Here is an 11,678-nt window from a genome sequence, read left to right as displayed (position 1 = left end):
ACAGGGATCACCGAGTCCAGTTGGCTACGTCATGTTACCCTGATGGGCCAAAAGCTCTCTCCCGTGCCAGAGGAGCTGTAGGAGCATGGAGAGGGGACCTTGGCCTCCCACCACTCTCAGACCCGCCGGCTGCCAGATACTCACACCACCAGAACCCATTCTTGCTGCTCTGGAGCTACGTTGCAGCTGCTGAGACACTTCTTCAGCAGACAAGTAACCTCCAGCATCCTGTAAATCCTGCTTTTAGACAACAAACCCTACTTTTTCTTCCTCCAGCCCCTGGAAGGAATCTCAAGCCAGCCATCAGCACTTTGTAATGGGCCAGGAGGATCCTGCCCAAGCTCCCTCCCCATCTGCTCACAACAGGGAGAAAAAGGGCTGCAGCAACCAAAGAGAAAATTAATCCAAGGGCCAGGCTCACCCCTTCCCCGGCCAGGGCTGGGTTAGAGAGCAGCTGAAGAGCAACAGCTTCCTCCAGCACAGAGGGGGCCGGGACTGGCCATAGAAAAACTCAGAGAAGGAAGAAGTCCGACCTTCCAGAAAATGGTGCTATGTTTGGACTATTCCTGACTCATCACTTGAAGCTACAGACAGTTGGTATTTCAGTTCTCACCTGTTCATGTTTAAAAAGTGAAAGGAACTTTTTTGTACAAAATAGGGCATTTTTTGTTTTTTTTCTTGCAGGGAGGGAAGGAGATGGTGCCCACGTGGTTGTCCTTGTGCAGGGAGCTTTCCAAGGCAGTTGATAACTGATCCTGTTAAAAGGCCACATTTTGTTGTTTTTAAAACCTTGTACATTTGTTCAGATCTTAAAAGCTAAAAAGGTTTTTGTACTGGAAAGGAAGAAAATAAAGTATTTCTTGCTGAGGTTTCCAGGATCGAAATGACTTGTGTGGCTTTCAGAAAAGCAGAGCTAGAGTTAAAGCACGGAGGCAGGCAGACCAGGAGATGATTTACACTCGCACACAGTGGTGGGGGAAGGAGAAGCTGGGTGCCAGACTGGAGGAAGGAGCCCAGCAGTGCTCCTGCCCCGTTTGTTTTACGTAGTTACAGCCGAGAGCTCCCAGAGCAGGGGCTGAGGCTGGCTGAACGCACAGCGGAGCGGGTCCAGGCCCAGCCCAGCTTCACCTGAACGCTCCAATACAAGGTCACAGGAATAAGCTCCTGCCCTGGCCTAAGGTTATAACAGGCTACCAGTACAGGAGAGATTCATGCACACACACAAAGCCCAGGTTTGCATCCTGTATTAAAACAATTTTGCAACATTACCTGAAGGTAGTAGGCAAAAAAAAAAAAAAGAAAAAAAGTCCTTTTCTAGTGCAGCTGCTCCACAGGCTGAGTAGGCTGCAGGTCCTGCTCCCATCTCCGCCAAGACCCAGCCCCCATGGCAGGGCAGTTCAGCAGGATAAACCCAGCCACGTTTGTAAAAGGACACGGAGCCTGGCTCCCACTTCCATGCACAGGGCTACAATGGACAAGAGACAGCCTGAATTAAGGCTTTATTTATTAATTATTTCTATTAGTGAAGGAAACTCAAACCCCCAACAGCTTCCATCCACCTTAACAACTTGTTAAGCCATGGCACAGCTTTACTCCATCAGTTACCAAACCGCAGGTAGCTGGACTGTCTGGGAACACTGGTCATACTGGAGGTAGAGAGAGAGCTACACCATCAATAAACAAGACAGTGACCCACCACCACCTTTAAAAAAGAGCCAGGCTTTTAAGTGTGTTAAGGACTTTAAGACAAGACCCAGCTGATGGGAATTTCCATTTAGTAAATGGAGTTTTTGTAGAGTCAGAGCTCCCCCTTACCCCCAGTCAGCCCTGGAAGAGAGGCATTTCTAGTGCAGAACATGACCCGTATTACAAGTACAAAGTGCCTGAACAGCAAACAGGGGTGAGGAGGTGCATCTGGAGCATCCAGTCCCGGCAGAGGATGCCCAGGAGAGCCCCGGGTCAGGTCTCCATGGGTAACAGGGTCAGGAGAAGGCCTCCAAGTCAACAGCAGGCAGTGGAGATCTCCAGTAGGCAAAGTGGCTGTACTCTGGACACACCAGAGCAACGCTCCCGCTCTGCCCCAGGGGAGGGAAGATCAGCTCCACCAGCTCCGACAGCCGCTCGTACCTATGGGGGTAAGCAAGAAGTTGCAGCAATAAGCTGACTCAGTCATTGGCGTAGAAATGCAAACAAACCCCCACGAGATGCTTCACTGGGTCAAACCCAGGTTAATCCAAAGATTAACAAGCAGGTCACTTACGTTGACTTGTGGTTCTTCGTGAGCTCCTGGATCAGCTCTCCCTTGGGGTTGACCGTGAATATGCGGCTCTCCGGCAGGCCCACTTGCTTGTAAGCGTAGACATCCTGCCCAAGGAAGGCCAGCACGGCGTGAGAGCTGCAGGAAGGCACCACCACCACCTTGGCCTCAGCCACCCCTCTGCCCCAGGAGACCCCCTCACATTTGCTCTGTTCCCGAAGGCCGCGTAGAAGGGCAGCTTCGTGGCAAACAGGTTTTGGATGTCCATCAAGCAGGCGATCTTGAACACCTCTGGCTTCTTCTCAATCACCTCCCTGCAGCACAAGATGCGTGCACAGAGCAGAGGTCAGAGCGGCATCAGGGGGCCAGGCCTGTGGGCAGCCAGGCTGCGCGGGGCTCAAAGCAGCCATTTGAAAAGAGATTTCGTGCACTGCAGGGGCTTCCCCGTGAAGCTCCAGGGAGGACAGGCAGCTCCCCTGGTGCCTCTCATGAAAGGCACCCTGCGCTAAGGAGGCCAGAAGCAGCTTAAGGCTGTGACATCCCTCAGCGTCGAGCTGGGGAAGGGGGTGCTGTCCCCAGAGACGCAGGAGGTGCAGGGCTGGGGAGGAGGAGGGGACACGGTACCTGTGGAAGGCAGAGAAGAGGCTGCTGGGGGCGAGCAGGATGGGGCCCTTGGGGAGCGCACAGCCTTGCTCGTTGACCCATTTGAGGTAGCCTTTGGTGACATGAGCCATGCCAATCGCTCTGGCTGAGCAGTAGAGGAACTTGTAGCCATTCCTAGAGAGAGCACAGGGAAGCCCTCTGAGCTCTGCCCTGGACGAGGCGTCCTCCACTCCTGCCCCGAGGTAGAGGAGGAAGAGGGAGGATGAGGCTGGATACCTGGCCTAAGCCCCAAACCCTGCTCACCCCTCCAAGCAGGCAAGGTGGCTTCACAAACAGCGTGACTCAGCCTAAAAACGGATCGCCGTCTGCCTCGCTGCTGGGGAGCAGAGGGGGATCCCCGCATCACCCCCCGCAGCCCCCCCCCAGCAGCTGCACGCCCACCCCGGCTGCAAAGCAGCTCGGCACCCACGCAGCCAGACGGGACGTCCAGCCCCGCACCTTCACCGCAGCCCCGAGGAGCCAGCGGGCGGAGGGCAGCTCGGGCGGGGGTGGGTGCGCGGCTCTTGCGGGAGCGGCAGCCCCGCAGCCCCCCGGGAGCGGGACGAGCCGTCCGCGGGCCCACAGTGCCTCTCCGTGGCCACCAGTGCCATGGGCCGGGGACCCGCTGCCAGCCGGGTGCGGGACGGCACCGCACCTCGGAGTGGGAGGGGGGGGGGTCCCAGCCGGGTGGACCCCCCCGGCACTGCTGCACCCGAAGGCATCCGTCTGCGACTGCTGCGGCCTCTCGGGCGTGATCTCGTGCCATCTCAGCTCCATCCCCCCAGCAAAGCCCCCCACCGACACACGCTCCTCTCCCAGGGTGGGCAACGCAAGCACCTGCTCCCAGCACCCGGGGGAAGCCCCCTGCTTTCACCCCCCAACGCCATCCAAGCAGCGCAGCAAGCATCAGCCGCCCCTGACGGCAGAAAATCTGGCTATTTCAGCCAGCGACAGTGAGTGAGGAGCCCTGGCTCTGGCTCCCACTCAGCCCCTCCTCCATCACCCCCCCACCGCCCCTTGGCCTCGGTTGATCCAACACCTACAGGTGGATTTTGTGAAAGAGCGTAACAATCCCATGATGAGTCCAGTCTTTTCCCAGATGTGGCAAGATGTGCCCAAGAGCATCCGACCTAGAAGGAAAGGAGACCGGGTTAGGATGATCCAGCCCAGCAGGTATCTGGAAGGCGGTGGGGTTTGTGGTCCCTTCCGGCTGCTAACGCAAACCTTGAAAAGACACTTTCCCCTAACAGGGGAGGAACGGGGATGTGGGGTGGGAGAAAGGCCCTTTACTTGGTGATGGTGCCGTCAATGTCCGAGATCACCACCTTGTCGTCCCAGTTCCACAGGTAGATGGTGGCCTCGCAGCGGCACGTGCCCTGGTACTGAGTTGTCACGCTGAACGCCACCTCGTTGGGGCCGTCCTGCAGGTTCAGCCTTCCCTGTGACAGCAGGGGAACACATGCAGTACACCAGCACTGACTGACATCAGCCCAAGGCTTGCCAGAGGCCAGAATGCCACCCAGCCAGAGCAGAGACCCCGAGCCTCTACAGGGTGACCACCCAGGGCAAAATACTTAGATGCCGTATAAAAACACGAAGTTAGGAGTAGAGAAGTCCCCGTTTCAGGGTTGTCTCCCCCCTGCACACACAAGCAGGCAGCAAAGGAGCAGGAGTGAAGTACATACGATTTGTTCAGAGGAGAGTCGCAGGGATTTCTTGTAGGCTGGCTGAGATTTCTGTGCAGGGGCATCCACTGCTAACATGGCTCCAGGGTGCCGGGGCTCATCATCACTGGTTGACACCTCCTCCTCCTGCCTACACAGGGAAGGGAAAAGCATGTTGGCTTTACTCTGTAGACCACAGCTTCCCCCGTGAGCACCGGGGGAGATCTGGAGGGGACCCAGGACAACCCACCCACCAGGAAGCAGCCATGGAGGACCTTGGCTGCACCCAGGCCAGCCAGAGCCTTAACGGGGCTTTCCACCCTCATTACGTTAAGGTAGACTTGGGAAAAACTGTTCATTTAGGAGGAGGAGAGATCAAGAGCATGCACAGACCGCTAAAGGCAGCCTGGGAGGGAGGCACTCACCCCTGCTGAGCAGAGTCGTGCTGCAGCGTCCCGGCGCTGGCTGTCCCTGGCCTCGGCTGCTGCAGGCAGAGAGCGGTGTCCTTAGCACCTCAGAGCCAAGGGCAGGAGCAGGGGCTGCTTCGCTTCACTGCCACTCAACGTGGCGATACCAGAGGAGAGGTGGCAATGAGTCTCCCTGCCCTCACGAGGACATTGCCCCATGGAAGAGGAACCACAACCTGGGGCTGTGGTGGGGCAGGGAGATCGGCAAGCACACGTGGTGCCTGGGCTGTGGCATGAGGGGCACAAGGTCCACTCTACTGCGTTACCAGTTGTTGGTAATGCTGGTTAATGCTGCTCCAGGCATTTAACAGACCTGAGGGGACAGCAACAGCCTTCAGAAGTCAACTTTCCACCCAGGTCCCTCTAGCCACTCTCATATTCAACCTCAGGCCATCCCCGGGACCCTGCTGCTCTCCTACCCCCACCCCTGCCAGCCACCAGAATGACTCCTGTGCCCTGAGGACAAGGTTGTCACAGCCGCCACTGCAGACACCTCCTCTGCTGGGAATTCTCTCCTCCTCCAGGAGAACCACCACCTGCTGCCCTTCTTTGGCATCTTCTCCTTCACCAGGCGGTCGATGGTGCTCTGTGAACATGGCAGAACATGGGATGAAGTTAGTCCTCAGCCCAGGGACGCTCGGCTGCCAACAGGCTAAGGAGACCCTTGTCCAGACAGGGTTACCTTTGCAAAATTATTCACAGGATAAGATGCGTAACTCCTGCCACATTGCGAGTCGAGGTGGTTTTGGGGTGAAGGGTACAGTGACATGTTCCCTTCATGCAGCTTGAAAAAACAAAGATCCCAATGCCTTATTCCATACAATCCCAGCCAGGTCTACAGAGCCCTGGAGTGGGCTCATGCAGCCCCAAATCCTCCAGACTGCCAGGGTCCCTGGCTCTGCCCAGCCTTGCCCAGATACAGCCATCAGAATAGGAGATTGTTGAGAAGGAAATCGCTGCTCTCTAGGCATCAGTGGTACCCAGGTATCCAAAAGCCGCCTTGAGGTACCGCTGGGGGAAAGGACAGACCTCAGAGTTTGTGGGCTGGAGTGATGTTCAGCTCTGCCCCAGACTTCCCACAAAGCCCCAGAGGAGCAGCTTGGCCTCTTGCAGCCCCACTGCACTCTTCGAGCCCTGCTGAGAAGCATGGCCAGTGAATGTGTTGTACCACTGACCTCAGGAATGTTCCTCTGGAAAGCCTGCAGGGACAGGACCATGGGAGCAGCCACTGCCCAGTTGTAATACCTGGAAGAAGCAAGAGGAATGGGAAAATCACCAGTCCTGGAGCAAGGGCTGTTTCCAGATCACCATCCTGCAGCATGGCCAGAAGGTCCCCTCCCACAACTACTGCGGTATAATCATTGTCTGGGATGGAGTCACACTCCTACAGGAGTATTTCTGTAGGGACAAAGGGGCCACACTGGTCATCTCGGGATGAAGCAGAAGGAAAAGCAGGCCACTCACTTCTTGTTGATCAGTATCACCAGGTTCGGGTCATCGATGAGTCCTGGATTCTCAGCAAACTGCTGGTAGGAGACCACATGCTCCATGAACTTCTCTGGTGGGACAGAGGTTGTGTCATGCCACTGGTGTACACAGTGGGTTTCAGGACAGCAGATTCCCCCTCTGCTCCCACCTACCATGAGAGATCTGCCTGCTGCCCCCAAGGCCTCCACACAGCGAGAGGGCAACTGCCGGCATCAAATCAGAGTTGGAGCCCATGGGGCTGTCAGCAGGCAAGTCAGGCAGCAGCTGCACACACAGAGAGCTGCTGGGGTCTGCTACAGGCTTTGAACTTTGCTCTGTGTCACTACTGGCGAGAGAAGAAACAGTGGCAAGATCAGGCAATAGCTTCAGACATACCTCCGTGCTTTGCTGTAACGGAATTGCTCAAGAAGGTCTGAGCTTGGCCAAGTGGGGCAACCCATACCTCCTGGGGAAATAGAGAGCCGCCTGCTCCTCATCCAGGTTGGAGAGGTCTTCCAGGTAAATGTCACTGGGACCCAAGTGAGGGCTTCTTTTGATGGATCCTCAATGCACAGACAGAAGGGAGAGAGCTTAGCCAAATCACCTTTCCAACCATCTCAGCATCTCTCAAGAAAGCTAACAGCATTTTGCTCTACCACATTCGTCTATCACAAAGATTTAAGGCAGCTTTTCCTACTTGAAAAGCTGTCTTAAATCAAGAGCAACAGAAATACCTCAAGACACTTGCACTGGCATGAGACCGCTTGCCAAGAGGACACAAAGGCCAGGCCAGAGTCCTGCCTATGTTCTGCTATGGCAATCTGAAGGTGCCCTTTGAAGTTAGCACCATGCAAGATGACACTTTGCGACTTCCCTCTTTGCACAATGAGGAATCCCAAGCATCTCTTCTTCACGGAGAAAATTTTGTTCTGAATTTATGCTAGCTGTCAAGGGAGACATAAGCATGCTTTGTTCTGTGCAATTTTCCACCTGACTTGGTGTGCTCAGGATGAAGACACAAGTCAGGCCAGGTGCTGCCAGACATTTCAAGTTAAGGTATGGACTCCACTGCTGAGAAAACTTCTAAGCATGCAAAAGCAGAGACATCCAAGGGTGGACTTCAGGAAATGTAAGGCAAGAAAGCCCTCCTGGGGAGCTGGGTGGTCACCGAAAGGAGAAACTTGAGGAATGTCTCTGCAGAGCAAAGGAGCTGGTAGCACATGGAGTGGGCACAGCAAACATGTCACACCTTGAATACACAGGGCAGTCATGAAGGAGTCACACTGAATGAACCACCCAGCCCTGCACCCAAGTCAGATGCGTCTCTGGGCTCATACACCGCTTCCAGGAGTGCTGGTCACCCACTCACCTCGTCTCCTCTGGCTTTCCAGCTGGAACTCCAGGCCCTCCCAGCCCACCTGCCTTGGAGCAGCAGCTCCCTCAAAGGGCTTCACATCTGGCTGAACCTCTGGCACAATGCTCCCGCCTCCCTCCTGTTTCTCTTTTGGGACTGAGGAGGCCTCCAGTGAGCTCTCTGCCCCCACGGCACTGGGGATGTCCTTCAGCCTGGGGAGGCTGTTCCTACCCCAGGGTATGGGTGCTGGTTCAACAGCAGACACGGCGGAGGAACAAGGTGCAGCCTGATGTTCCACTGGGCTTGGACCTCCTCCCAGACTTTCAGAGGTGGCAGCAAGATGGGTTGCCTCATCCACTGGGACTGGTGTCACAGAGATAGTAGTTGCTGCATTAGCAAAGGTCTTTGTGGACTTAGGTGGTTCAGCTCGCTCCGATTTATTCACCTCAAAGAACACAGAAGAACAGGTTTGAGGATGGGAAGTTGCCCAAAGCATCAGGCAGAATAGGACAACTCCTCTAAGGCTGCCTGGCCACAGCCTCCTCCACTTTCTGCAAGCCTTCCAGATATCCCCTCCCACCAGCTGCTGGAGAAGAGCAAGAGCAGGGTCTCACCTGAGGGAGCCTTCCCCAGGTCCACTGCATGCAGGATTCAGCTCCTAGAGCAAAACTCTCCAGCAGTCTGATCTCCAGCTCAGAGTCACTTTTGGGAGAAGAAGGATGGCTCAGGGTGGGGCTACAAGAAGAAATTGGAATGTTGGACCTCATCTACCCTACAGCCCCATGCTTTCCTATCACTGCAAGGATGTCTAGGGCCAAGAACCCTGTAAGGTTGGTTTCCCCTAATGTCAGTTCTGCCCCATAAGATTAACACTTACAGATGAGCAAGACCTATGGGAAGCTGAGGCCCAAGGAAGCAAAGTGCTATGCGCCATTGTCCAGAAGCAGCTCAGCAGAGGCAGAAGAGCCCTGTGCACACAGGTTTCTTGCATCTGTGACCATGGCCAGAAGTGTCCCTCATGGGCTGTGAGCCTTCCTCCAGACACACCGTCTCAGGCCAGGAAAACCCTTCCCTCCTGACACCCAAATCCCTTTTCCTTACCACCTTCCCAACCACAAGGCATGTCCCAAAGGCTAGCAGATCACCTTGGCTCTGCCTGTTACCTGTCCATGGAGGCCAGCTCCCCGTCAGAGTAAGGATGCACCTCTGGGGACTGCAACGACCCAGTTTCTTCTTCAGGGAGATCAGCGAAGGAGAAATACACTGAATCACTGCAAAGGAGGAAAGAAGCCAGTCATGCTACTCTCATGCACCAGCCTGCTCACCCGCGAAGCTGGCAACACCCAACTTCACCATTTCCACTGGCTTTCTACTCCACAGAAGGCTGGGGTCCAACTCAAAACACTTTCCCCGTGTTTCAGTACTGCTGGGCATCACCAAGCACACCTACAGGCTTCACCCACCACACCGCCCTGCCCAGACCAAGCCACTCACCCGGGGGCTGGCAGCTTGCATGGCTCCTCCACAGACACCTTGCTTTTGGTCTCCTCGCAGCCTTCTAACGCTGAGTCCAACACCTCCCTCTGCTTGGGCTTCCTCCTGCGTCGCCTCCTCTTGTGCAGGGTCCCCTCAGCGCTGGAGGCCTCGTGCCCGTGAGAGGGCTGAGCGGGACCCTCTGGGCTCTCCTCCCTGGGGATGGGGGACGTGCAGAGGCGGGAGGGGATGCTGCCCTACAACATGGGTGGAAGGGCCCGTCAGCTCCAGCACACTCCTTTGCAGCCTGACAGCTCTTGGCTCTCTGTGCCCCATATGCCACCAGCACAACCAACACCACCAAGCCCTCACCTTGGGGGTGGTTTTGTTCCTAGGCCCAAAAGGAAAGGTTTTGTCCATACGACACATGAATAAAAAAAGAAGCAGGGCTATCCATCCACAAACTAAGGACATCTTTAACACAGGCAAGGAGAGGCAGGCAGGAGATGGCACCACGAGACCAGAATTACAGAAGCTGCAAATGGGATTCGGCTCTAGAGCCCTCTCCCTTGCTCTCAGACCCAGCCCAAGCCAGCAGCGACCACAAGTCAGGCTGGGAGAGAGCTGCCAAGATTTCTGGAAGCCACAACTAGTCTCATCCTGCTTCCCAGTAGAGCAGGCAGCCTGCCACAGCATCTGGCTCGCTCTCATCCCTGTCACAAGATCCCCCAAGAGGCCAAGCACCAAGATATCTGCCTGGCTGGCCAGCAGCCATGCCCAGGGAGGGAGGACAGTCTGGGATGAAGGTATTTGGGCTAATTCTCCCTCAGAGTGCTCCACTGCCCTGATCCTCCACACTGGTTACAAGGTCCTTTGAGTAGGAACCTTTCCCAACATACAAAATATCAGAGGGGATAATGGAGTCACCCTGGGGAAGAAGGGGAGTCCAAACCTGGTCCTTCCATCTCAAGCATGCACTTCCAGGTGGTCACAGCAGGACGCAGACCAGTAGCACTTCTGCATCACCAACCTCATTCACCTCTGACTCCTGGATGAAGAATGCCTCTCCGTTGTCACCCAGCTTCATATGCAGGTCCACAGGCTCCCCATTGATTTCAATGTCAACCTGGCAAGGGGCAGAAGCAGCCTGTCCGTCTGAACCCATCCTCCCATCTGCGTACAGGAAGGCACTTCTCCAAGGAGGTGATGGGTTGGGGTTGCTCGCAGGACTGGCAGCCACCCAGCCTTTGAGGCAAGGGACCTCTCCTAATTTTCCTAGGAAGAACTGTCCTCCCTGGAAGGGGATGGGTTCCATTTGGGACATCCCCGCCAAAAATTGGCAAGCATCCCTTTCAGCAGGGCTCCCATTCCCCTCAAACAAAGTTCCTCCATAACCTGTGGGTTATGGAAGATCCTAGGTCTGGAGACACCAGAGGGGAAGGATAGTCCCAGGGCAGGCACCACTTACCACCTTCTCCCTGGAGCGCAGCACACCCAGCTTCCCAAAGCGCACATGGAATGGGGAGCACTGGAAAGAGTTATCGGGCTGCCTCACCACGACCACATCAATGCAGCCCGTCAGGGTGGCAGGGTTCAGACCCCGGTACAGCTCCTTCATGGTGACGAAGACGGTCTCAGCAAGCTGCCCCACGTAGTTCATTGTTTGCGACTGCAAGTGAGAGACACGAATAGCCTCAGGTGGGGAAGAAGTGCTCTAGCAGCAACATGAGCTTGCTCTAGGAGAGTTGTTTCACAGCAGCAAACACAGCTCCATCACGGGGACAGGAAAGCCTCTAGGGAAACTGAGGCAGACACATGAAGGGCCTTGACAGAGACCAGCCAGGGCCTCGGTGCACAGCAGAAAACAGGACACAAGCCAGAGCACTGGTTATTGCACCCAGCTTGGAGGAGAGAGACCTTTGCCATTGGTATGCACCACCACGTTTGCCCCTCGGGAGGACAAATACTTCCTCACAGCAACACTTTGCAATCAAGCTGTCAACATCCCATTCAAACAAGAATCAAGATTCAAACAGAATCCTGCCCCGCATTGTCCTTAAAAAAACCCCTAACAAACAAGCAGGGCGGAGAGGTGGGGCAGCCGAGCAGCTGCTGCATACACCCCATGCTCACTTTGAACAAGGTCCAAACCCAACATTTCCCACTCGAGGGGGAAGGCATGCCACCCAGGTATCGCAGAACCAGCCAGACACAGCTCTCATTAAAGCCAGAACTCCCTGGTCTCCGTGCCTTGGCCCCTGCCACCGTCATCCACCTACCCAGGGAATCCCAGCAAAGGGGCTGGGCTGCCCGGAGGACACCCGCACAGCTCTGCGACGCCGCTGTCACAAGGC

At 55.7% G+C, this 11,678-nt stretch overlaps 1 protein-coding gene across 1 annotated transcript; it reads right to left on the bottom strand.

Moving 5' to 3' along the window:
• Positions 1-1,982: 1,982 nt before the first annotated feature.
• LPIN3 (lipin 3) lies at positions 1,983-10,999 on the bottom strand. Its single transcript, XM_075438586.1, is given in 19 exon segments — positions 1,983-2,127; positions 2,261-2,364; positions 2,460-2,571; positions 2,882-3,034; positions 3,943-4,029; positions 4,190-4,338; positions 4,585-4,707; positions 4,985-5,047; positions 5,512-5,616; positions 6,206-6,275; positions 6,495-6,588; positions 6,671-6,840; positions 6,961-7,060; positions 7,867-8,296; positions 8,466-8,586; positions 9,015-9,122; positions 9,346-9,581; positions 10,355-10,450; positions 10,793-10,999. Coding segments are annotated over 19 exon segments (2,658 nt in total). The 5' UTR covers positions 10,985-10,999.
• Between the last annotated feature and the right edge of the window lie 679 nt (positions 11,000-11,678).

This window comes from Opisthocomus hoazin, chromosome 18 (genome assembly GCF_030867145.1).
Source record: "Opisthocomus hoazin isolate bOpiHoa1 chromosome 18, bOpiHoa1.hap1, whole genome shotgun sequence".
In the NCBI taxonomy this organism is placed as follows: Eukaryota; Metazoa; Chordata; class Aves; order Opisthocomiformes; family Opisthocomidae; genus Opisthocomus; species Opisthocomus hoazin.
This window is presented reverse-complemented; position numbering and strand designations above follow the sequence as displayed.